The 27,005-nt window shown below is 42.1% G+C and overlaps 1 protein-coding gene and 1 long non-coding RNA gene across 2 annotated transcripts; one reads left to right on the top strand and one right to left on the bottom strand.

Annotated features, from left to right (window-relative positions):
- The first annotated feature begins 6,571 nt into the window (after positions 1–6,571).
- Positions 6,572–15,903, top strand: LOC130145211 (uncharacterized). The gene is made up of 3 exons (XR_008820407.1): positions 6,572–7,813; positions 11,884–12,017; positions 13,695–15,903. It is a non-coding gene; the product is annotated as an uncharacterized LOC130145211 (long non-coding RNA).
- On the bottom strand, positions 9,764–21,430 carry FAM3B (FAM3 metabolism regulating signaling molecule B). Its single transcript, XM_056329809.1, has 8 exons — positions 21,209–21,430; positions 17,601–17,744; positions 16,664–16,787; positions 15,914–15,972; positions 12,963–13,013; positions 11,666–11,753; positions 10,803–10,935; positions 9,764–9,895 (listed from the first exon to the last, which is right to left on the bottom strand). The coding sequence occupies exons 1-8, from the start codon at positions 21,225–21,227 to the stop codon at positions 9,806–9,808; spliced, it is 708 nt and encodes a 235-aa protein (XP_056185784.1). The 5' UTR covers positions 21,228–21,430; the 3' UTR covers positions 9,764–9,805.
- Between the last annotated feature and the right edge of the window lie 5,575 nt (positions 21,431–27,005).

The following is a 27,005-nucleotide window of genomic DNA, read 5'->3' as shown; positions in this document are numbered from 1 at the left end:
TTATAAGGAATGATGTGATCCCTGATGTATGTATGTTTCACTGATGTTTTGTGGCTAAATTATACATATGTGAAAAAATACCTTACCTTATATATTTCTAAATGCAGATTCCTCTGTGAGAAATCCCTGGGACATTACACACTGGTTTCAGCAGCATTAGAAAATGACTATTGCAGTGATATACGGATAAACAACGAGTCTCTTATGCTCTGCTGAGCTGGGTGAGGAAGCCTCCCTTTCCTTAGTTTTACTGCATCCCTAATGGAGCTACAGCCAGTCCTGACAGCTAAGGGATGTGTTGCATCCCTGCCAAGGTACCCTGCAAGAAAAAAATGTGGGAAATGGTATCACAGAAAACCCTTGAGCCCTCATTTTTAGTACAGTGCTAAAAAAGTGTTAAGAGAATGACAAAATATAACCTCCCTTTTTAGTCCATGAGGTTGTTAGCCAAGGGAGGAGAGGAGCACGGTGCACAGTGTGGTGCTGGGCTGGGCTCCCATGGGGGGAATGTTACACATTGATCCTAGAACTGCTGTGAGCAGCAGCAGGGAAGTTTTCTTTCACTTCTTTGTTGAAGTACCCCTGGTGTTTGGGGAAGTACAGTCTCCCGGAACAGGGTTATTCTGCATCAAAGTCTCACCAGCCCTCAGCCCCTCCTCTCAAGGGGGTTCTCCACAGCATCAGCTGGAGCTGTACATGGACATGGGTTTTGTGATAGGCAAGGCCATCGGGACCTGCACTTTCTGTGCTCCTGGCCCATTTCTCTGAAACGAAAGAAACAGGGCCTCAGGACCATAGAGAAAAGGGATGAAAAAGCCCGTACAGTTTGTTCATATGAGCCATCAGAGGTGGGACTGTCAGTAAAGAAGAAAGGATCACTCTAATGCAGTTGCTGGGTACATGCAGAGGCACCCTCAGGCAAGCACTGTAGTCATGACCCGGGATTTGTGGAGTCCTGGTAAATTTTGAGGTCCAGACACTTTTATGTGTCTCTCTAAATCATCACTTGTTTATTTGTGCAGAAGAAGCTTTGAGTCTAAAGGATTTTTCAGCCAATGAAATCACCATGCATGCCTAGCCGAGCCTTTGCAACTCTCTTGTGATGACTAGAAAACAGTATAGCTTGGGATATAGAAAGTTAAAGAGTAACTAACAACAACCACTCCGGAGGAACGCCTTGTCCAGCATAGGTATGACCCCTGCATGAGGTCCTTTTTTCTCCTGCAACAGGGAGCCTTTCAACATACCCAAAAGGTCAATACATTTGCCCTCATTTTAGATCAAATGTGCGTAGTGCCCAGAGAAGTGGCCCTCAGAAAAAGCCCTGCAGCCTCACCCTTCTCTGCCCCAGCTGGAGGCACCTGCTGCTTCTACACATCTGAGCCATCACTTTTTGCACTGTGCATTGAATATCCTGATCTCCTATATGACATACTGGAGTGTCTCTGAGAGCAAGTGCCACTGCAAGTGATGCTCTACTGGGACAGAATTACAAACGTTGTATTGGGCTGTAATAGCCGTTTGCTAACCAGTGCTGTGTACTCTGGTGGTAGTCCTGTACACAGGGAGACTAGCTACCGAAAGCAGCAGTTAAACTCCTGTTTTTACCAATGGGAGATTATTTTTCTTTTGGACAGCAGAAAGCAGACGTTACCTTGGATAGTGAATGAGAGGAAAAGACCTGGCCCTGCACTGAACTCATCAACAGCTTGAGAGCCCTCAGAGCAGAGGAGAACTTGGCTTTGCCAGCAGCTGCACAGACTGGAGATGGTTGTTGGGTGAAAGCTCAGTCCTAAAAGCCCTGTCTGTATTGCTTTTGCTAAAGGCTGCAGTTAATATCAGCTTTCCACCTCAAGTCTCCTGCAGTACCGAGGCATGCAGACACAGCACTGTTTTGACCAAGGGTGCATTTTGCTTCAGCTCCATGACTTGCTTTTAAAGCAAATCTTGGGATCGTCCCCAGCTGCAGCATTTTGCCTCGTGTCACAGGGGAGACTCAGCACATCCAAGCTGGATTGCCTTTGGATGAGAGCAAGCCAGCAGATGTACTCCAGGAGTGCACTTCAATGCACTTCAGTCACTCTCAGGTGTACAATCCCTGAGAGCAAACAAAAAGTTGTCCAAAGTCCCCTCCTTCTCTCCCAGGAGCTGTGTACAGTGAGGCCATGGGGGCCTGGGCAGGGAGTAATTTGCCCCACAGAGCTGCCCCTGTTTGTCTGTGCTGTGGCAGCCCCGCAGGACCTGAGCGAGCTGGGGGGGAGCTGGGGCAGGACCTGCCCTCCCAGGGGCAGGCAAGCCCCTGAGGGGGGTCTCAGTTGTGCCAGCCTGTGGGTAGCTTTGCCCCCTAGTCCTGATGTCAAACTGAGCTACCAGTTCATGAAACAGGTCTAACTGCAATGTACTTGCACATGCACATATATGATGGCTAAAGAGCACTGTGCATTTTAAGCAAAGGGGATTAAAAGCCTGAACAGAAAATCCTCTGTGTCAGGAGAAAGCACTTACCACAATAGATGTTAGATTCCTTCATCTTTAATACTAGGCAATTCCAGAGAAATTACAGGTGGTGTCTTTGGTTATAAAAGACGGACCCATGAGGAGCCACACAGCAGTGGCCTTCAAAGAGAAGGCAAACATTTGTTTTTCATTCTTTCTGTGGAAGGGGGTTGCTTTTGTTTTGCTTTGAACACATCAGCTACAGCAGCAAAGTGCGTGAGAGGTTATATTCTGTTCTGATTTTTTTTCCCTAGCTCATCTGGATAAATACCCCTGTAGATACACTGAGTATTGGGTCTCCTGTACCTAGACCAGGAATTAACGGCTGCTAGTGGAAAGTGTATTTAGCCAAGCATGAATAGCCATCAAAATGAGGTCTTCCACCTCCCAGATGCCAGGTACCGGGAGATCAGCTGTGGGAGATCAGCTGCAAGATGCTGAACCCAGAGAGAGCCAAAAAGGGCTCTGGCTGAGAAGCTGGTGTATTTATAAAATTTAAAGTGTCTGTCCTTTGAAGAGATTTTCTGTGCATGGAGGTAGTCCCTGCAGAGCTGCAATTTGTTCCCCAGAGAACAGTGGAGAGCCAGCAAAATGAGGACTGTGACGTGAGCATGGAGAAAGACCGCTGTGTGCCGTCATCTCTGAGTGAAGGGAAACAACTTAATTCTGTAGACAGGACTGTTATTCTGGGAACAAGGAGGCTTTGATTAGGACTGTGTGAAAGGATTTTCTTCTGAACACAGGCTTGGGTTTTGTAGTTCCAGGAGGCTCTTATTTTAGGGCTTGCTCTTTGCTTTTTCTTCCTAGGCTCCATTGAACCTCTCAAACTTTTCTCATCCTCTTTCCCTCCTTTACTGTGGGAAGAAAGAGCAGGGGAGATTGCTTTCTTGCCTATAGTACTGCAGGGATGCTGCCATCATCAGGTGAAAGCCTTTGATCACTGAAAGCACCCCAAATTCCCAGGCATGTGTGTGACAGAGTGAGCAGGGAGCCTGGCTGCCCTGACAGTGAGCAACAGTTTACACCAAAGCTGCACTCTGGGCAAACACAGAATCACAGAATCATAGAATCGTTTAGGTTGGAAAAGACCTTCAAGATCATTGAGTCCAACCATTAACAGCACTGCCAAGTCCACCACAAGGCCTGCCCATTCTCTCTCTTCCTCCTACCACTTCTCTGTCTCCTGCTCAGTGGAGTTCCTTTTCCTCAACATTGCTTCCGCATTGCTGCTTCAAAAAACCCTATGGCAATTAGCTCGTTCTTCCATGCAAATATGGATCAGTGAAGTTTAGTTGTCTGTGAAACCCTGTAATGCCATTTGCTGTTCTTAAATGAGTCACACCTTGGAAAATGTTGGAAATCCCCTGCCGTTGCTGGCTATCCTTGCAGAACAAAAGAATTCAGTCAAAGAGGGTTACAGACCATCCCTCCGTATTAAGAGGAGGAGTGAGGAAGAAGCTAGACTGCTATAGATTGGAAACTGTAAAGGATGGTCTCTGGGCTGCCAAAATTACTCTCATGGCCTTGTTGTCAGTATTTTCTCCAAGAAAGGAGAGGGTTGTGAGGGGGGTGAGGAGTGAAGGGATTCCCAGACAGCCTCTCAGCGGAACTTGCCAAGTCGTATCTCTGAACAAATGAGAGGGTCACATCTCCATCTGAACATGGAGAAGATGCATACTCAGGGCATGCATATATACCCGTAATCCTGACAGTAATAACTTTATACAGACAGAGACACCCTGTATAAGTATTTTATACTTATGTATAAAATAAGAGTGCTTCCAAGTCTGTAAAAAATCAGTTTATCTGGCTCCAGCTTTGAAGGAAGGCAAATATCTCTAGGGCTATTTTGTACATCCTCATGTTCTGCTCCTGTAGCTTACCTGGAGAACAGGCACGATTCTGTTGTAGGCAAGAGGCTTGGTTCACTCAAAGAGCAGGGGAAGGGATGCATCAGTCAGGAAGGGGAAAGGGAGATGCAATGACGACGCTGTCTTTTGCATCTCTTGCATCTCTTAGCTGGCAGTAGAAGAGGCACAAATTTCTACTCCTGCTGGGTCACCTGGGAGAAAGTGCACTGCAAACAGGAGCTGGAGCACTCACGTTCACACTCTTGTTTATGGGCAAAAAGGAAGCACACCATATATATGTATGTATGTATGTATGTATAAAGGCATCAATTGATTGTCAGTATAAGAGAAATCTTAGCAGACTGACTCAAGAATCATTACTACATGATCTAACAATTACAGAGAAACAAAGAACAGTAATGCAGGTAGTGTGCTTATATACAGAAAAGTCACATAATAACAATAATACAACAAAAATTGTAACGCACCATTCTTAGTTCACTCCTCCACTGTCTCTCTGGGTTCTAAGGTCAGTGGTTTCATGCTAGTGGTGGTGGTGGTGGAATAATACAGTGAGTTGTTACTGGAGGACCTGGAGTCCTTCACAGGAAGGAATATGATACCTGTGCTGATGTTTTTTTCTTCCTCTTTTCTTTCTTTTCTTTCTTGTTTGTTTTCCTCTCTTCTTCCTTCCACTTAGGGTCATGCATACATGTTTGCTAACATATATTTACATCTTTCTCTTCGTTGGTCTGCAGTTCCAGGTTACATCTGAATTTTCTATATACAGTGCCATTTGATATCATTTCCTTGCACCCTTTGTTTACCCTAAAACCAGTTCTGTCCAGCTCCTGGTCTGCAGGTCCGGATTTTTGGTTTGTGGTCTTTTGTTTTTTGTTTAAACTGACCATTGTTGAGTTGGCTGGGGCTAGCTTAGAGCTGAAACTAAATGGATAGCAGTACTTTATCTTTGTTAACTATGCTTTTATATCCCACCCAATGGTTTGAAAAATTTCTAAGTGGAAATTAATTTGTGACTTTTATCTTATATGTGCCTTTCCTTTTACTTGAAAATTATCGATTGTGTTTCTAGATTTCCTTCTCAAGGAAATTACAGAGGCCCCAGCAGAGCAGGCAATAATTGACTGCAGAAGAGACTTACCCTTAGGGCTGAAGGTTTCTTGTGGAAGGACCAAATCCATTTTAGCTGCTTTGTGTCTGCAGCAGGCAGGAATACCTCACATTGCACAGAAATCTCCCTCATGAACGTGGGGGAGGTGAGGATGGAGGAAGAGTGGTCTTTCTCTTCCATTTTTGTTACAATTGGGATTTTCAACAATCAGCAGTCAAAAGGCTGCTGATTTAGGACTGCTGAGCTCCTGTTCATCTGCCACAAGGAATGCCTGCTTAGCTGGAGTGTCAATGTGGCAAGTAGAGACTTCAGCAATTAAGTAAACATCCAGAGATGTGGATCACTGTGATGGACACAAGTCTCACAGAAAGCAGATATTTGCTACTGGCCTCCAGTTCTATCCTGTAAGTTATCAGAAGAAAAATCAGAAACTGGTGTTTTCTGTTCTGGCTGGAAAATCCAGAGATAATTAAGGTCTAATTCTTCCACCTTCAGTCCTTGCAGGCAGTAAAATTGATCAGGTAGGACAATGCTATTCAGTGAACCAGGATGGGAGCAAACCTGGAATTTACAGTCTGATGTGACCTTTAAGTACTAATAACCCTTTGGAAAGTCTTACTTCAAGACCTCATTCTTCTTTTCCAAGTTCAGGTTGTCACAGACCTCCTGGCCCTGGAGTAGAAGACAGAAGTTCAGTCTCATTCCTTAGAACTCTAGTAGGGAATGCCCAGGAGATAGAAAGCAGCTATATAAAGCATAACCACATAAGATTTATAGAAGCACAAGGTTGAAATGCGTGTTGCTTTTGACTGAAACATAGGTATTAATTAATTAATTGATTTATTTTTAATGAGTCCTGCAGTGGAGACTGGGACAGGCTAAAGCATCTATCTCTATGCTCTCTCAGCTTTGGAAGAGGGAAAAAGTCACGTTAGAGCTACTAGTGTAAAGTTTGCATTTGCAGGGATAATCTGTATTTCCTATGCTCCTGAAAATCTCCCCTGTAAAGAAAAAAGCACGCGCACGCACCCCCCCCACACACACACACCCACACCCACCCACACAAAACGCAGCAGAGAAGTGAAATAAAAATTTCAGGGTCCCAGGAAATGAGGAATTGCTGTTGCTCAAATATTATTAAAACTACCCATCTTAATCCCCTGAATTCTACTAATCATTCAGCATTCCTTTTGCAGCTAAGAAGAGATCAGCGATATGACACTCATATATTACTTCCCACCAGGCATTATGTATAAGTAAAAGCATCAGCTTCTCTTTGCTCTTCCGAGTGGATTGCAGTCAGTGGGAGTTTTGCTTTAAGCACAGCCTGCCTGCGACAGGGCATCTTTCACTGAAGAACTTTTCCTTTCTTGTATTTTTCTTTTAAATACAGTGGAAACTTCCCACTTTGGTGTAAGTCACATTGCCCTAAGAACCTAAAGAAACAGTTACCACCGAGAAACTGAAAATGCTACCTATTATTTGATCAATATTTCCTACTGCTGCCATAAAATTGGACTTCCAGGGATCCAAGGATTTTTAAGAGACATGTCAAGACCCTGAAATGTTTCTTATTCTCTTAAATGAAGAGATAAAAAAGGGCCCTTGCCCAGGTACTTTGTTCTTTATGGGATTGGCTGTCATGTTCACACTGGAGGGAAAAACGGGAACGATAGCTACTTTTTCCAATTGCTTCTATCTAAAATGTCTACCTAAATGGTCAGGGGATACTGATACAAGGACCTCCTTGTGAGGAATGCCCACCAGCACGCTGGTGCTGGTTGGAGATACTTGAAACGGGAGCCTGCCACTGGCAAAGCGCAGAAAAGGAAGGTCTGGCACACGAGAAGCAAAGCTGCTGGCTTCCCTCCCAGGCGCAAGCGAAAGGCAGCGACCTCCGCTCGCGTCTGGGGCTTGCAGGGTCTGTCCGGGACAGGTAACCGCAGCGATGTTCCCCGCCTCTACAAACAGATGCAGCTCTGGAAAGACACTGCTGCCACCTGCTGCGCCGTTTTGCTTTTAAATGCACAAACCCAAGCCCCGAGTAATGCTGCTGCCTACGGCTCATGTTTTCCCATTGGCTTTGTCTGCTAGGGTTAGGAAAGGATTAATAGCTCTGCAGGTTTTAAACTTACTTCGTGGTGGCGATCGCGTGCTGTGCTAACCCCCCGGTATTTCACAAGGCACGGTGAAGACCACAGTTCCTACCCTGTCCAGGAGAGCACAGCAAGTCACTCGCTACCCACTGCTGCCGGTTGGCAGTGTCACCTGGCATCAACAGCATTGGCCTCCACCGCTGGAATCTGTCTGTGATCTAGACTGCAGGACAGAGAAGGTAATGAAGATCTGCGTTAGGGATCCTACACCCTATGGCCTTGCCCGCAAATAAAATTAAATGTTCAACTTCACAATCTTTTGACTATTTCAAAATCAGTATCTATTCAACATTTCCCCAGATTAATTTTTCAGAATTACAGTTCCATGAAAAAGCTTTTCACGCCTCCTTAGAAGGCAGTTCATATATGTGTTCAAGTTGTGTGTGCAAACTCCCACTTTCAAACCAACTCTCTGTAAGACTGCTTCTAATCTGAAAAGTGATTAAAAAAGTGGCATCTTTTCTGCTCAAGTGACCACTTTTCTGTGATTTTTTGACATCAGAGAGTTATCAAAGTCCTTGAGGCTCCTCTGCCTACCATATTTAAACACTCTGGCATGAGCAAAGAAATGATAGCTATTCAGCACTGCTGATTATTAACACTCCTGCCTAGATGACTCCACTGCATCTCTGAAAAAGTGGTGACACAATGGAGTTAAAGAACATTTTGCAGGGACTTCTGCTGTGAAAAATTCTCGGGTGGTTTGGTCTTTGATCCAGATTATGGGTATGCACCTTCTACTGTTGTGAGTCTGCCAAAGTCAAATTGAGTCAAACCAATTTAACTGCTTTCTTTGGCAGTGTACCTGGGCTACAGGGCAGTTCGCAAACTAGTTGCAGGAAATGTAGCTTTCAGCGACTGGTAGGGGGTGCAGTACCGAAAAGCTGCTGGGAACACAGCAGTGACTTCAAGTAGGTAGTGGCAGCTGCAACAAGTAGGTATTTGAAGCACCATTGAAGACTTCAATGAGGCAACACAGAGAGCAAGAGCAGACTGAATCTGGCTCTTGGCAGACACCCTCTCAGGTCACCACTTCCGATTTTCTCCTGCCCAAAGGCTAGAGCGCGGGACACTTGTAAGTAGCTGCATAGAGTGCTGCGGTCCGTCTGAAGCTCTGCACGCAAAGAAACTTGCTGCTAAATGAATGTTTCACTGTTGAGAAAAATGTAAAGAAAGATTAAAATACACCAGGTAGGTTTAGTTGAGGGATGTCAGCATTGATAAGGACAGCCTTCAGATGCATAACCGACTGGTGCAAAAAGAATGGTGATCAATTATTCTCTGTGTAATTGGCCTGGTCCTTTTATGTTCATTTAGCATGTCTGAGGAATAACTAGAGTAACAGTGAAATGCTACAGGAAACAACTTAAGCTGTGGAATCTGCCATATGAGAGGCTTCTGAACAACAGGGGGACAAACACCAGTTCAAGAAACAGCCAGACATACTTGATGCGCTTCAGAAAAAGGAAAATTGAATAAATGACTTCTACAGTTTCCTTACAATCATGTGTTTGATTCTATAGTTAGCATGAATAACACTTAAGCTTGCATGAAGTCACTACATTTTTTAAAGCTAAAACTCCAGGAAGAAAAAATAATTGAAACAAACATGTAGATTTGCAGCTTAAATTTGGTACAATAATTCAAGTAACTTGATCTTTACACGTTGACATTGTTATTCCATGTTGTCAACATCACTAAAACCACCTCAACAAATGCAACTGTTATTTCCATACTTTCTCCAAAGAGAACTGATGTTACCAATAAACTAACATCAAAATAATTTGCCTTCTTGCTAGTGATTTTATATTACAATTTAGACTATGTTGTATTTGCATATTAGTCTTTAAAGGGAACAAAAGAAAACATACTAAAAACAAACCAACCCCAAACCCTATAATTACTAATGACAATGTATACTCACTTTCAAAATTCCTGGTATTTTATGACTAGCTTCCTGAACACTGTAATTCCAAACCAGAGTATTTTATCTCCACTTGTCATGAAAATACCTATTTTTTTTCAAACTACAGTAAAACCTCATAGAGGAAAGAAAGGTTAAAAACTGTGCATACAACCTATTGTACAAGAAGTGTTCAGGTTTTTATTGGGTTCTAGAGTCAAAGATCTAAAAATATAGAATCATCTTTATTAATGAGGTATGCATTTGTTCAGATCAGGCTTCTTGGGATACAGCCTTCTATTTGGATTTCAGCTGGCCAGCCACCGTATCTGTTCCTCTTCTTGTCAGAGTGGTTTATCTGTTAAAAGAAAAAAAAGTAATTTTTAAAATCTGTATTTGGCTCTCCATTTACAAACTAGTTTGTCAAACCTCATACAACAGAAGTAGGTAAGACTGGGAAGCTAAGTAACACGTTGCACATCTTGCTGGACATAATGGGTAAAGATTCCACCAGTTTCTCTCTTACACGGAGTGCTTTATTTATTTCCCAGATGGCTTTCATAATATACACTAAATTGAATAGCTTTTTCCTGCAGAAGCTCTGTAATGCAAAGAAGATTGCAACAATATTCTGGGGAAAAGACCTATGGAAGTTTCACATGCCTTTGGAGGGAGTCAGTATCATCAAGGGAACTGACCTCCGTATTGGGTTTTCTCATTTCTGCCTCTGTCATATAGAGGCGCACAGCTGGGCTTACAGCAAGTGAATACAACAAGGTCACACAGGCAAACAGAAATCTGATAGGAAAATGGTATCTTTAGTCCTCCTGAAGCCTGAGGGCAAGTTTTTCAGAAAAGGTTTGTGATGCAAGCTTGCTGTATTTGCACGGCCAATCTGAGACAGCCCAATTTTCATATAAAACCAGTGTTTTATTTTCAGGAAGTCCTTGGAATTTGTCCTTCCAGAAGAACATGTAAGTCTCTGTACAGCATGTCAGGTTGGACATTTCAAAACTGAGACTCTCTAGAATGGCTGGTCACTTCTGAAACTTGTCTACGGATGATTTAGTGCCGGTGTGGTAGAAGTCACTACTGTACATGGCCCAGATCCAAAGCAAAGAATGATGACACATTAGAGAACTTGGTTTGTGCAACTAAGGCTTACTGAACAGACTACAGTTATTACAGCTAACACACAAAATCTGCACCTGAAGGTTACACCTGATATACAGACAAATATAAAGTGAAAGTAAAATGAAGCTGACCTTTTCTTTTTGGATATTATCTGGCAGCTTGAAGCCTTTGGCAGCTATAAAAGCCCAGCTTGACCTGAACTTCATATTCCATATTTCTTTACTTCCCAGCTCTTCTACTAATTTTTTGGCATCATTTTTCAACCTAGGAAAACGTAGTGAAAAAAAATGTCAAAAATTCAGGACGTGAAAAATGCTGAAAAAGAACACAGCTGATTCATGCTTTACATTAGTAAGTCAGCAGAAGCAAAAATGAGAAGTTTAAAAAATCCTGAGAGCTGTTGTAGTAGCATGCCATTAAACTCCAGAGCAAAATTATTTTTCTTCCTCTTCTCTACTAAGTTCCTGATATAAACAACCTGTTTATAACTGCATAGCAGGAAGAAAAATGTATCTCAAATACTATTTGATGATTCTTAAATAAGGGCAAGTGCATCAAATGTTTATCAACCAAATGATTCTTTCCCTGTATAATTACCGTATCATGAATTCAGCTCAAAAAACCTTAAGATTTGAAAGCACTTGAAGAATCAGGTTAAGATGTAAGAAGGAATAACCACTGGATACATTATAATTGGAGGTGTGGACACCTTCCTAATAGAAGGTTGTAACCCAGAGGTAACACCAGTGCCCTTTAAGAGGACAAGTGGTGCTTTTAAACAAATATAGCACTATCTAGCCATCTTTGGAAGCATCAACATACATGAAATGGGCAAGCACTGAATGGACATGGAATCAAAACATTTTAGACAGGAAAGGAGAGGACAACCCTGACTACAGAGTGAAATTCACCATTCCTTTACACCGCTACGCAACAGTTATTTTCAAGCTATTCGTTGTTCTGTTCCTCAGCTTCTTGTGAATAACTTGCTTACCGGGTGCTTCCATCATCATGAGTCACCATCAAAAGGAGGGACCCTTCTGGTGCATTTTTAATGAAAGTCATCATCTCTCCTGAGTGGTCTGTTGAATCAATTACACAACTGATTATTCATTACACACATATTACATTCCATATACTTTCAGCTTACTTTAACTTTTTGGCCTTGTCTATTCAAAGGGACACCTAATTAGGCGATTTTTCTGTTTATAGGCAGAGGGCCTAATCCTGAAAGGGGCAGAAAGCTGCTGGCTCTCACTGAAGGCGAAGAAAGCATGGACTGATCTGCATTTCCCAGTAGTAAAAAAGATACTTCTGAACTTCTACAAAAAACATTTACGCCCAGGGTAAGTATATAGATGGTTTATTATGTTTACCTCACATAATATTATACATGTAAGCAAAGCAAAGAATAGGCCAGGAGAAGTCATTGCTATTCTGCAAGCTTCCTACTACCATGATAACTGCAGAGCTGAGTTTCACACCCCATTGTCCACCCACTTACATTAAGTGGCAGCATGTTTGCCGCACTAAGCTATTTATTGGTTTTGCAATTGCTAAACATACACAAGACACTTGTTTTCCATATAAAAAAATGTAACAGGCACCCTGGAGACATTACAGTCTATATACTGTATATAACATTGTAGCCCCATGATTAGTCTCAGTGTGATTTCTACTCATGCATGTATGGTCAGAAGCATTCTTAAGTGGTCAGAGAATCAGCTTCCAGTGCCTCATAGCATTGTTTCTCCTCACTAATAGGCAAGGAAACTGTTACCATTTGAAGTTTGGAAAATGTCTTAAAAGCTATTCTAAAAGTATATAATCTTTCTGGCTACCTGGAAGGATGTTAAAAGACAGACTAGTGTATTTTCTGTGATGATTTTGCAACCAAGATAGAAAAAAATGTCAGGAAAAGGAATTTTGCTGAGTGAAGTATTTGAATGTGGTACCTAGCTCAATGCTGTTCCTACAAGACTGAAATAATAGGGTGGGGGGTGGGGGGGGTGGGTGTAAGATGATTAAAAAATGACAATTTGACAATTTAAGGAAAGGCAAGAAAATTAAAAAAAAAAAGACAATTAACTATCTCAACCAACAGAAGAAATCCAGCTTTTCAGGCAAAATCTGTCATCAGATCTGGCCAGACCACATTTTATGAAGACAACAGCTGTTTGTTTCTAGCTGATCCCCGTCGATAATACAATCATAGGCATTTGAAAGAGCAGGATAGTTATATAAGTCTTTTCTTAACACTGAAACACTTACAAAAGCACTCTTTTCCCTACCTCCTTCCCACATGTCAAAAAATTCTGCTGATGTAACTTTTCCTGTTTTATCTGTAATTAAAAAAAGTTGTGTAAATATCAGCAAAATTTATTAAGTTAAATCTGCATATACAGCATTTTCAGCTAAAGCTAGGCATCTCAAAATTAGTGTATTACTGGCCTTCTGAGTTTTGCTTAAGTTTTAAATTGGAAAGAGTATGGAATAACGTTAAGATTTGGGGAGAATATTTTGTTTCATGTAGTCTCTGAATCATCAGATTGTGACCAAAAAATTTTTATTCCTTTTTATTTCAGAGAAGGAATTCAGTGTGCTGTGTGCTTCTGTGTTTTTATAGATACTATACCAGGTCACAACCATAAATAGGAAAATTGGTTAAGCCTAAGACTATATGAATGAGCTTAACAACACTATTCTGTTCAGTGTCTCAGATCTGCAAGCTTTCATACCACTTGGATCTCAGTGGACAGAAACACAACACTTATTACTGTATCAAAAATTAGGCATGCAAACAATTAGTAATTCTAAAACATTTTTGTTAATATTCATCATTAATTACACTGCTGTTTAGATGGCTATCTTTGTTTAAACAAGACATGTACACTTGGAAATACTTTCCAAATTTCTAAATCCATGCCAACTGAGTTAACTGAATTTTGTTATCCAAGACCCTGCTTAAATCCCTGCTACGTGAGAGGGTCTTTTCCATTTAGAGTGCATCAATTCATTTTTAGTGAGAAGATCCAGCAGTTCCCGATTCCTTTCTGGCTTATCTTTGATCCATATACAGTAAAATCATGAAGGCAGATTGTTCCGAACAGAGGACTCTACATGGTAAGTTGTCCTGGTTTCAGCTAGGATAGAGTTAATTTTCTTCCTAGTAGCTGATGCAGTGTTGTGCTTTGGATTTAGTGTGAGAGCAATGTTGACAACACACTAATATTTTTAGTTGTTGCTGGGTAATGTTTATAGTAAATCAAGGACTTCTGGGTTTCCTGGGCCTTGCCAGCAAGAGGGCTGGAGGGGCAAGGGCAATTGGGAGGGGACACAGCCAGGACAGGTGACCCAAATTAGCCAAAGGGATATTCCATGCCATGTGATGTCATGCTGAGTATATAAACTGGGGGAAGAAGGAGGAAGGGGGGGACATTGGGCATTATGGCATTTATCTTCCTGACTAACCATTACGCATGATAGAGCTCTGCTTTCCTGGGAATGGCTGAACACCTGCCTGCCCATGGGAAGCGGTGAATGAATTCCTTGCTTTGCTTTGCCTGTGTGTGTGGCTTTTGCTCTACCTATTAAATTGTTCTTATCTCAACCCCTGAGTTTTACATTCCTTTTTGATTCTTCTACCCATCCCTCTGGGTGAGGGGGAGTGAGCGAGCAGCTGCGTGGTGCTTGGTGGCTGGCCGGGGTTAAACCATGACACAAGTTTAGCACACTGATGAGGGGAAAAGGTGGCAAGTATCTGTCCGTGGTGAGAGAGCATACTGGAACTGGGCTTCAGAGCAGAGATCACAAAAAAATGGAGAAGGCTGTAGTGAGGACAGCAGAAATCCACAAAATTCTTTCCTCCCTCTGTGTTAGCTTGGGCTTAATAGTTCTGTCTTCCTTCTTACAAAAGACAATATTCATTCAGAGAAGAAAGAGTTATCATTATGGAATAAAATACAAGCATGATGCCATAGGAAACTTATTGAGCACAGTCATTAGCTTGACTGATATAATTAGAGGACATGTAGAAAATACATCTCTTTACAAATTGCTTCGAGATAACGGATAGATTTACCTGCAGATGGAGATGAAAGTGTAGCTAAAACAACTATATGTGCAATGAAGGAAATGACTGTTTAAAAATGTGAAAATCTGATATATCACTTCTTTTTCCCCTCACTAATGTTAGATGCAAAGACAACGCTAATTCCCTACTCCTATTTGCTATAAACTTGCTTATGCATTCAAGATGTGCATTTTCCCTCTTACTCTACAGCTGTGTGCTGAAAACTAATTTTTAACTGTATGCCTATCATAAACAGTATACTTTTTGTGATTCCTTATTGGAAAAAAGAAATGCAGCAGTTCATTGGAAAAAAAAATTTGGATCAGATTCTTGTCTATGGTCATTTAACTCGGTGAATTCAATAAAATCATGCAAGTTTAGGCAAGGTCAAGAACTTGTTTAGCAGTATTGAAACAAAAAAACCTGGAAGATAAGTGTTTTGTGATTAAAACCAACATGATTGTGCATCTGAACTCCCTTTTTCTACCCCCTTCGCAACATTTAGGTATTCACTTTTCTCAGGATCCATTATTGAAGACACTGTGCTTCACCACCATTTCCATTCATCTAAAGTAAAATGGTGCTTCCAGATCTGGAATAAACTGCACCTCCTGCCTTCCAACAGCTCCTACTATAAGTAAAGACATATAATGGCAGTTTAATATTAATCAAACTTTGAGTTTGTCTTTCTGTCCACTGACCAAGTCTGGAAAAGGAATTTGTACTTTGGTTGTACCTTGGAGCAGACCTGCAATTCTCAGTTACTGCTCACCCCTTTTCAGTGGAGAAGCAGATCTCTTTTATCAAGGACTGAACCTGAAAGTTGAGTCTTACTGCTGGAGATCACGGGTATTTTTGCTATCTTACATAAGAAGCAGGTTTTTTTATCTAATAAAACACACATATACCACTTCTACATACACATTTTCTATTTTCTTATACTGATTAGGAACATTTCTTTTGTTTATCCAGAAGACCACTTCTCTCACACAGATTTGTTTTTCCTACATTTAACATGAATCAAGTTTGCAATTTTTTCCTTTCGCTTTTCTTCCATACTAGCTAGTAAAAAATACCACCCCCCCCAAACAAACCCCCAAATCTGCCCAAGAAGCTTTGTAAATTATTGCAGCACAAATGTGTGTGTCTAACTTTTTTTCTTTTACTTACAATCGACAATGGCAATGTTTATACCTCTTCCAACATTACCCTTCTCTTTGCTTATAAGCCTGGAATCGAAATAAATACAGTATCAGCAGAATGCATCTGATCCAAAGCTATACTTACCAACGGTAAGTAATTTTCTGATGTTCATGTTTTCTTCAGTTATTTACTTCAAGACTTTGTAGTAAGAAAGAGCTATGGCTTAAAAATCTTGCACATTGTATCAGTCAGTTTCCTTCAACAATACACAATGAGTTTTTCAAATTGAGCCAGATCAAGAAAAGTACTTCATACAAATGCAGCCAGAAATGTAAAGGAAGAAAAAAACAAGATAAAATGTGTTTCTGTGGCAGCATTCTGTGTGGACTATTTCTACATAAAAGATCATTGCAAGGTTTTGAAATCATTCTACCTTCCAGTTTGAAAAGCTTTTTGAAAAGCAGTTTGAAAGAATTTCAGAAGGTATTGATAATTCAACATACTGTAAACAACTGGCCATTCAACACCATGAAAATTAAAAATCGTACTTGAAACTAACATTGGAATACAGCTTACGTAGCAGATCAAAGAAAATAACCTCAGATTAGGTATTTATTAAAAAAAAAAAAAGAAAATAAAGAGTTAAATATTGTCAGATATATTCTGAAGTTTAAAGCCCCTGGTAGGAGCTTACTTTCTACTACTGAACCAAAAGGAAGTAACCTTCTCCACAATGCAAAGCACTTGCTTAGATTTAAAGTTAGATTTGGTACTCACAACTCATCATCAAAACAAATCTTAGCTAGCTTTCCCGTGCCGCCACCACTAAGAATCCGATAGGCATAATCCCCAGGTGAGCAGGGAGACCAGTGATCACACTTCTGCCTTTTTGGGACTGGAGCTACAACAGCAAAGATGAGAAAATGTTTTCTTGGATGCTAGATAAACAGTTTTTACATAGAAGGAATTACTTAATGCCAACATGGTAAGCTCAAACATACATACACAGAACCCAATCCTGCCAGTTTTCCAGTATCATGGCAACATTATACAGATTTGCCTGGGCTTTAAGTTACCATTGACTTCCAAACAGCTGTGGGGACCAATAGCAAGCTTATCTAGGGAAAAATGCCCACAGAGTATGATCTTATTTGAACCTAGAGTAATTATTAAGTGCTATTTCACAGAATAGGAATCAAGGGCTAGACAGATGAAGGTTTCCTACCAATAGCTTGAAGTTAATTGTTATCATTTTCATTTTAAGCCTTTTTCACATGATAACATAGTCATAGAATGAGAAAAATGTACACATTAAGCGACCCAGTCAGATTAGAGAGAAAAGATAATGAGAATTTAATCACAAAGCTTGGTTAGTGATTCAACAGTTTAACATAACTGTAAAATACATGTGATATAACCAAAGCTGCAGCTGCAGCTTTGTGCTTATATGCCAGCAAACAAATAAGATGTTCTTACGTTACTATTCAATTAATTATATTTGCATAGTGACAAATATAGGCTGACATTGTGTTTCTTCAAAGATAATGTCTAAGAAATAGTTCAGACTTGCACTAATTACACACCCAACTTAATTTTTACAATTGCACGTACCACATGATTTATTAGCTAACAAGCCATTTATCATTTAGCATGTTAATATACAACATTAGATATAGTATAAAGAAAAAAAATTAAAAGGAATACAACTACACACCCCTCAATACTGGTTTCTTTCCAATGTCTTGAAGATTAGCAATGGATGCTGTTATGGTGGTTTTGGATACAAAAGCACAGAGTAAGTATCCCAAGTACCAACCAGCCAACGCTGTCAACAGGACTCCTACTAATTTCAACAGATCTGCCAATGGAAAAAAAAAAAAAAAAAAGAAAGAAAAGAAAAGAAAGAAAACCACAGAGGCATAAAGATTTTTTCATAGCAACACACAAAATCTTGTATTTTCTCTGGCACTGCTACGCAAACTGGCTATTTTACTTCTGGTACACTGCATTAACCACAACCTTCAGAGATGTGGCAATAGAGTATTCATTGCATTCCCATCTCTGACAACCCTTTTCATTTCTAAAACTTGATCTTCAAACAGAAAACTCCCCTCAACACTCCCCTTAATCCAAACCCATAATACTCCAAAGAAACATGAAGTTCAACTTAACCCTAGAAGGATTTTGACTCTGAAAAACAAGTACCAGATACTACACATGGCTATACAGGTAGTATGCAAATAGTATTGATTTTCTGTGATAGGCGGACACTACAGAAATGGTTTAAAGCACTGACCGTACAGGGAACTCCCTCCATCCACCCTTTTGAGGTGCTAGGTAAAAATAACTAGAGAAGGCCCAAATAATCTTGTTCACACCATGAGCTCTGGCTGCATTCAAACATGACTGGAGTGGCTGTTTCAGTTATGCCAGTTTCCATGGACCATATTAGCAGTGCATCTACACACTACAACAACAGGACTCACAATTTTCTTGACTATGAAGAAATATAAATAAATGGCATATCGATATACCCTCTTCCTCATCATCACAAATGATAACATGCATTCCTGATCTAGAACCACACCACCTAATTTATGACACTAACTAAACAAGGAAGTATCACACTGCAACTGCGGAACACTGATGTTTTGATGCCATGAGATACTTCCTGGTCTGTAAAGAAACCTGTCCTTGAATGCAATGGTCCATTAAAGTGAAAAGGAAGAATTTTTAGTTTCATAGTCCTGAAAATCAAGTTCAACAGAACCAATGTCCAAAATAATTAGTATGCTCACTTTGCCAACCTGCTAGAAAATAGTGTATTATCTAACCTAAATCTTCCTTATAACAGTTTACTTTCATGAAGATGTTCCTTTCCTTCTTGGAACTGCCTTTTATAAATATTATGATTTCTGCCCTACCTCTTCTCCAGAATAAGGCCAAATTGTTCACTTGTTCTCCTCAAGTCCTGTTTTGCACTGACTAGACACACTAGTTCAACATACACATTATGGACACTCTACTTCTGGTTATTTGTACCAGAAGGAAGTTTGATATTTTTTTTTTTTTTCAGAAGAGTAGACTTTATTCACTCAGGTTCTTTTTATAATCCATCATCAAGACTAGAATATTTTTTCCTGCAAAGATTTTACCTCTCTAGCTACTCCGTATCCTGTATTTGTGCAGTGGTTATTCCTGTGTATTACCTAGCTTTAAAAATCAAAACCCTAACAGAACACTGCAGAAAATGCAGACTGGTAAAGCTAACACTGAACAGTACTACCACCTAAACTCCCCGTTCTTTATAATAGCAACAGAAGTAGCAAGTGGCCCTCTCTGACCCAATCATCCCCTAAAAATGAAGCACTGCTGTACTCCAGCTTGAACCTCAGCGAGGAAGAATGCAGATCATTATGAACATTGAAGGTACTTCTGTAAATAATCCCAGTTTCTCATTCCTTGCCTCAGAAAAAAGGAAGGGGGTGGTGGTGTGTGAAGACAGTAAACCCTTTTAAGATACTGATCTGTGCTCCTAAAATGTTCTGTGTCATTGTATTTAGGAGTTTTAAGTGCGTGCATTTGTGTGACTGTAAGGAAGATAACTGTGAGAAACTTACTATATTTTCATCAAAGGATTAAGATTGAGAAAGTAATACAATGAATCTTCAGAGAAAGGACACATTTCCCAATTATTACCTCAGTCTACGAGAAATCCGTCTCACTCTACCACTAGTAGTGGTGCAAACCTGCACTAAAATAATACTGAAAATTACCCTAACATTTCGTTCATACAGTGAATGTGAACATTGACAAAGTTCATGTGCACAAAGAAGGAAGCTACAGGAACCCAGCAAAATAAAACATACTCACTTTTTCTCTTTCTGAATATTAAAAAAAATCAGTTTTATACACAAAATATATTTGTAAAGAAGACCAAATCAAAAGTTTCAAAGACAAAACTCAGGAAGAATTAAGTGAAAACTAAAAGTTTATTTAAATATGTCAGCAATTATTTTTTCGGGGGGTGGGGGGCATTGTAAAGATCTGTGACACCATCAGTCAGGTTTGGTTTTGCTTTTTCTGTTGCTGGCTTAGCAGCTTTATCTTTACAACGATTTTGCACTGGTTTTCATTGAAAATATGGAGCAACTCTGTTGCAAAACAGGCTCAACAGCACAACTCAGCACCTTTTTACCTAAGGAGAAGAGGTAGTACATAACATCCAACTTCTTGTTACTGTGTTCCATATTTTACTTGAACTGCAAGCTTCTTAATGGTTTCTAAAATGTGCCTTTTAAGGTTTAAGGAATACATTACCAACTTCCTGCACAGTTTGTACTTAATTCTCAAAACAAAATATTTCCACTATCAGAAAACTTTTGGTTTTGCTTTCTTGGATTCAGAAGGCTCTGGGGGACCTCACTGACCCTATCTGCTGGGCCCACTTGGATCTCAAAGATTTACTGAGGCTACGTATCCGGCACACATACACTCTTTTTTGAGTTCCTGCATAGACACGCATAAAACCCTACACAACAGCAGCCAAGTCATCAACTCAGATAAACTTGAAATGGTTAAGAGACTTAAGATTTGCTGTCCGCCGCAGTTAGGAATTACAAACGCGAAGTCCAGCCTACACGCAGGACAGCCAGGCTACGCTTTTGCTGATTTCAGAGGCAGTGGCTCCTCAGCCCCCTCCTTGGCTTAGCGTGGGGCCGGGCAGTGCGGCAGGGGCCCTCGCTGCGCTCAGACGTGGCACAAACCCGCCTCGCTCCGTCGGTGCCGCAGCGAGGTCTCGGCAGGGGTGCCCAGCAGCACTCCGGCCGGCCGGTCAGCCTGTGGGCAGCCCGGGACCCGGGCAGGCCGGCTGGCGGTCCCACCTCACCGCAACTCCCCGTCTCCTTTCTCCCTCAGGTGCTGCCGGCCTCTTGGCAGCAAGCAAAGCACTAAACACGAGCAACAACGTGAGCGTTTTTCGTGCTTAGAGAGTCCCCACGCTGCCATACCTTGCTATGCACGCCTGTCCGTACGCAGCAGGGCTTTAACAAGAGAAAACAAAAGTAATAAAAATAAAAGGATAGATCCAAGACTCCAGCTCAAATTAGTCCAACCTAGGAAGCGGGGAGTCCATCCGTTTCCTGATGTTGGCCAGGGGCCCAGGGGCGAGGCCAGACACCGGCCCCTCCGCCCCCGCTCGCCTCAGGGGCGCCGTCAGGAACAGCCCCCCGCCCCCTCCCCGCGGCGAGAGGCGCCTCGGCGGGAGCACGGGGCAGCGGCACCCCCACCGCCGCCCCCCTCCCTCGGGGGGCCGCTACTCACAGTGCCGGTTCAGCCACATTATTCAGGACGGGGGCAGGCTGCCTGCCCTTCCTCCGCCTCCTCCTCCCTCGTCGCTCTCCCCCGCCTCGTCCTGCAGCCACCGGGACGGCGCGGGAAGGGGAACGGCCACCTGTCAGCGCCGCACCGCCCCGGCGCCGCCGGCGGCACGGCCAGGCAGGGCGCCGCCGGCCGAGCACCGCACCCCGCTGCCCTGGGCGATTTCGCCAGACGGGAAGCCACGGAGGGCCGCCGGGGGAGGTGGCAGCGGCGGCTGCTGCCACCCCGGCGGGCGAGGCTGTGCTTGCCGGGCGCAGGAGGCGGCCCTGCCACCCCCATTGCCCGGGGAGCCGCGGGGCACCTCTGGGGAGCGGAGCTGGGGGCCGGGGCCGGCGAGACCCACAGCGCCGGGTGCGGCCGAGGGGGCCTGCCAGGCCGCGTTGCCGTTTGCTTTGTCGAGGAGGGCCGGGCAGCACCGAGCTCCCACGGCGTCTCCTTGGCAAGGGCGATGAGGGGAAGGCCTGGTACTCCCAACGGCCATGGCTTCGCCGGAGGAGGAGGAGGAGAGGGTATGCGGGATGAGGGGAAGGAGGACTCATCCCCAAACCAAGCCCCTTCTGAGCCACGGAGACACAACAGGAGACACCACCTAAAAACTCAAACATGCAGCGCTAAAAGTTACTTTCTGCAGAAAGAAACCAACTGGCTGGACAGATCAAAAGGAAGGCTCACATGCCATCTGGCAGCCCATTCAAAAAGCTGTTTTCCCCCAAATCTCAAAATGAACCCGTTATTTTTAAGTCTGTTTAACCCAACCCAGAAAGCAAGCGAGCAAGGGCTTTTTCCTGGTGATGGCCAGGGTCTGCCTGGTGTTCCAGCTGTCGAGGCCACGGGGCAGGGCCCTGCCGGACCCCCCCTCCTCCTTCCTCCTCCCACTGCCATAGCACTGGAGTGACACAAGTCCTACCATGCGCACCAGCCCGCAGGGCCGAGCCCTTGGGTTATCTTTTTTTGCCGTGGCTGCTGCCAGTGCGGCGAGCAAGGTGTCGTGCACCCTCACCTGCATGTGTCCTTCCCGGTGGGGTAGCTTCGTCAGTCCTTGGCTCCTCTTGCCCCACCAAAAAACCCGGCACTGCTCACACTCTGGATGTGGGGCAGCACCCCTGCTTCTCCCCCGCTCCTTCCCGGCTCCCCAGCCTCCCAGGCCAGACCTAGGAAGTGTGAAACTACAGCACGGTGCTGGCAGGGCACGTTTTCCAGCCTGTGGCTGACAACATGATAGATAAAGGCATTGCCATCAGGAGCCCCACATCATGGGCTTGCTTTGCTGGTTTTAAAACTTCCAGTTTCCAACATGCTTTGGTTGATAGGTGTTTGTTGGCCTGCATGGGCACTGAGCTCTGCCAGCACCAGGCAGCCCTGACCCTGAACCAAGGAAGTTACAGCTCACATCAAAGACAGCTTCTAAGGACTGAAGTAGCCAAGCCACTCAGGCACATTCAGGAAACTGAGCTGAAGACCTCCAAGTCCAGCAACACCCGAGAAAGGAAGCTAGTGGTTTCATTTCGAGAACTGCTCAAACTACACTGTGAATTAGTATTTGCCCTTAAAACTCTCTGATTTAGTTTCCCTTAAGCTGCTTCTTTCCCCTCGGCCTCTAATGATGCATAGAAATTATGTTTAGTTCAGCAAACAGATGAAAAAAATTCTGCAGAAGGGTACACACAGGACCACAGCCAGACTGGGGCTTTTGCCTTCCTCCCAGGACACCCATGAAAGTTATAAATATTTCTAGTCCCTGGAGAAGAGGCATTTCTTGTCCTCGTCTGCGAGTGGGATATTATAATATCCTATAAATTGCAGGTAAAACCTGAGGGAGTAATTGCTGCTGGTTATTTTCAAATGTACTGGAGCTTGCAAATGAAAAGCAACATCCAATAAAACCTAGGTGTGTGAATAATTAAATTTAGCATGGGACAAATAAACTCAAGAAATGAAAAGCACAGGACAAAAGGAAAAGGAATTATGAGTGGGCAAAAGAAGTTAAGGACAACACTGGTCTGGGTTGCTTTTCCAAATACACAGTTATTTCTGCAGGAACTGTTATGCTGCAAGATGGCACATCAGAAAATGATGTCTCTGCTAATAAATGATTGAAACTATTGCGGAATGCATTTCTAGCCTTTAAAGTAAAAATGGTAGTCTTTAAACCCCAAATGCTACAGTTTATGGTAGCCAAATGAAAAATTCTGCTACTTTTATTAAAGCAAGGAAAAGTAACTAGAACTCGGGTAATTTAATTTTGAAATAAATTTATTGTGTGAACATTGGTGGGTCACAGACTCCATGGATAAAAGGAGCCTTGTCACCACCTCAACACCTTACTGTGAAAAAAACCCCAATCATTAGCAATCGGTGTCTATTGGATAACTGCCAATTTACCTGCTTTTAACCACAAGAAAAACGTAGCAGGTTACTTCATTACCACCTAAACTACATTGAACTACACACAACCAGGGATTTGGTACAAAAGCAGGCAACTAACTGGTTTGCTTGCCTGCCAAAGCCCAGGGATCCAGTGATCTATAGCTGAGGGGATTTTAAATACCAAAGGACTAGGGAACCTTAAAATGTTTTACTTCAGGTATCTCGGTTTTGTGTCTGCTAAAAGAAAAGTGTAACGGTTCCTTCTTGAGTAATTCATCAAAGTTGTAGGATGCAGAACACTTCTGAAGTATCATTTCTGTTCTTATGCTGTAACCATTCATTCTAATTTGAAAGCTTAGATAAGCAGCACAGGAAATCTACTCAGGAAACAAATGACTTGCACACACACTACTAAATGGAACAGGTGAATATACATATACAGTGCTTACGTGTTAGTCATGTCTTATCACAATAGCCACAGTCCTTGCAGAAAGTTTATGGCTGTTTGCTAACACTGTAAATTACAACACAGCAAGTTTCTGCTTGCCCTTTGAGCCACTGTACCTCCAGAGGTATTTTCTGCATCCACCCTACTAGGCTAACAAATCAGCAAAAGTGTCATTCCAGTCCTCGCAGCTATTTAATTTACATGTTTTCTGCTCATCCACAAATGGCCAACAATGTATGTTTAATCCTGCTAGGTTCAGTTAAAATAATTTAATAATTTAAAACGGAGGCAGAATTTGTAAGGCAGAGAAAGAATATTGTACCAAACCTTTGTTTGTAGAGGTCATGATGACTTCAAGGGCTACTAGAAAAACTAGTAGCCACCTACATAAAATATGCAACTGATGTTTAAGTTAACTAATTTAACTAAGACCTGGGACAGATAAGAACATACATGGCCAATGGGGATGGCAATATGGAAGACCAGTTCTTTAACCTGACATAACTTCACCATACTTTACTGTGTGTCTGTGCCCACAATTTAGGTAGAACCTCAGCATCCTGAATTGTGGCAGCATGAAGAGTAACGCAGAGAAATAGGGATTTAAATGCATATTTTAATACAATGACTTTTTTATTTTTTTCTGGTATACCTTGAACACCTTTATGAAACCCAGGAGCAAATACTTAGAACAAGATAACAGCTTTTAGATACTTCTTTTGTGGATATATTAAAATCTTAACATATCCTACCCAGATGTGCAAAAATAGATCATAGACCAAAAGGAAAAAAGCAAGCAATGATTACTTTCAGTTGATAACCTAGAAAACCTGTAAAGCTAGGGAGTCTGGCTGCCAGGATGTTGCTGGCCTGTTAAACAACATGAAGGTAGGGCAAATATGTGTGCTTTTCTTATGCTTTGTTAATCCAGAGGTACACAAGGAAAATATATTCAATTGCACTTCATCCAGATAGAAGGTGTTGACCTGCAAGGTTTCCTCAGTATTAGCAGTAATAGCTTAATACATTCTGGGGCCAAATCTAGTCATTAATACATTGCAGCCGAGTTTTCAGAAGAGGAAGGCAAAGGTAGGGAGAAAGGCAAAACGAGAGGGAGAGTAAAATCCTTCTTTTAAATGCTGGATACTTTGATATGACTTTGCACAATCCTACTGGATCTCTGTTATCTGCTTTCTTGAAATGCTGCTGTCAGCACAGTCATTAGGCCTTCAGCTCCCTATCAGCACAGACCCTATGCAATCCCACATGGTCTACAGCCAACCTGGATGTAAACAATTCTGCAAGCCTGCTCAATCAAGTAGAGATTTACCAGAGGGAGCTGGATTGGTAAAGTCCCTGCTGTCAGCAGTCCCAAAGCACTTGTAGCTTGATGACATCTTGCGGTCCTGAAGCTCTTCCCTGATCCATTCTGCCAACAGCAGGTTTTACAACAGGGACCCAGGCTGGACGCCACTGTGATGGGCTCAGGTCACCTGAATGTGACGCTGGAGTTCTAGAAGAGCAAAAGACCACAGTAAATCCACTTTTGAAGCCCAATCCGCACACACAGTGCGAGACCTGGATTTCTTTAAGACCTGTCTTTTAGAGAGGGGGAAGAGAGAAAAAAGTTATCACCTTACCTGCAGGCCAGGATGGCAACAGATATGCGCAGTCACAGCACAGCGGGCTGGTATTTCAGGACAATGTAGGAAAAAGGTGGCTATAAGTTAGTCAATGAAAGGGAATATATATGCAAACCAGAAGACTGTAAAAATACATCAGCAGTTAAAGATCAGCATAAAACACCAGCCTAGAGAATGTTCAGGATACCCAACAATTAAAAAAATCTCATACAGTAAGAACAGGGGAAGCTGAAGTTAACGTTAAGCTTACAAGTAAAGAAACCTCAACTAAAGGAAAAGTATTATGCAGAGTACTTCAGAACAATGCTGAGTGCATGAAAAGAAGGAATTTGAAGAATCACAATCCTTGTTTATTTAAAAAGTAGGTTTATGTAGCTAACAACTATGAAAATCGAATATACTAATATTTGCGTATACACTGGCAGTGTAGATTCTTGTAGTCTTTACAATAACCTGTGTTTCTTAAGAAATACTATTGAATTTCCTAGAAAAACAAATGATGAGTCAAGGTATAGGCAGTTATTATTTGTAAGCCTCCAGAAAGAAAAAAAAAACCAAAACCAAAACAAAATAAAACAAACCGAACCCCAAACCATTTACTTTTTTAAAAGAGTTTGTTTTGATGCAGAAACGGAGGAATAGTTAGTGTTTACAGTTTAAGTGGCCTTCAGAATTACATGTTGTCCTGAAAAATTACATTGATCGCTTATATTGTAAACCTTCACATATTTGTCTACACTGCTGTGTTGTTACCAAAAAAAGCAGTATTCTTGCAATAAATTCTTAATTTCATGTTTCATACACAAACTTGAAAGGTGTTTTGTCTAGATAGGCCAGCCTTAATGGGGAAAGATAAGCAAGAGAATTGTGAATGAACAAGACAGTTTTGCAGTTTTGGATTCAGTAAGCCTGAAGCACAGAAGGTGCTCTGAAGATGAGGGCAATTTCCAAGCATAAGAGAAACTTAAGCACAAGAAAAAAATGGAAAACTTGTACAGTACTCCTGCAAGCAGAGCTGTGTAATAATAAGTAGGCTTCACTGAGTATTAGGACAGTAATAAGCAAAAGCAGCCAGCTTTCCAAAGCCTGACATAAACCCACCATATTAAACAGTTGGTGCTAATCTGTCTTGCTTGACCAATCTCCTAAGTTTATCAACATGCATAATATACCGTACTACCTTCAAAGATAAAAGCTCAGGGCTTAAAAATAACAGAATTTTCAAAAAAAGGCTTTTAGGGGGAGGGAAGAGGGCTATTACTACATGATCAGGACACCCCAA

The sequence above is a fragment of the Falco biarmicus genome, chromosome 2 (assembly GCF_023638135.1).
Source record: "Falco biarmicus isolate bFalBia1 chromosome 2, bFalBia1.pri, whole genome shotgun sequence".
In the NCBI taxonomy this organism is placed as follows: Eukaryota; Metazoa; Chordata; class Aves; order Falconiformes; family Falconidae; genus Falco; species Falco biarmicus.
This window is presented reverse-complemented; position numbering and strand designations above follow the sequence as displayed.

Excerpts from the sequence above, each read along its gene's own strand:
- FAM3B (XM_056329809.1), bottom strand. Across the intron at positions 15,973-16,663 it reads ATTTGTTTTGATGATGAGTT|GCTTATAAGCAAAGAGAAGG; the intron begins GTGAGTACCAAA and ends TTTCGATTCCAG. Across the intron at positions 13,014-15,913 it reads AAACATTGCCATTGTCGATT|ATAAAACAGGAAAAGTTACA; the intron begins GTAAGTAAAAGA and ends TTTTAATTACAG.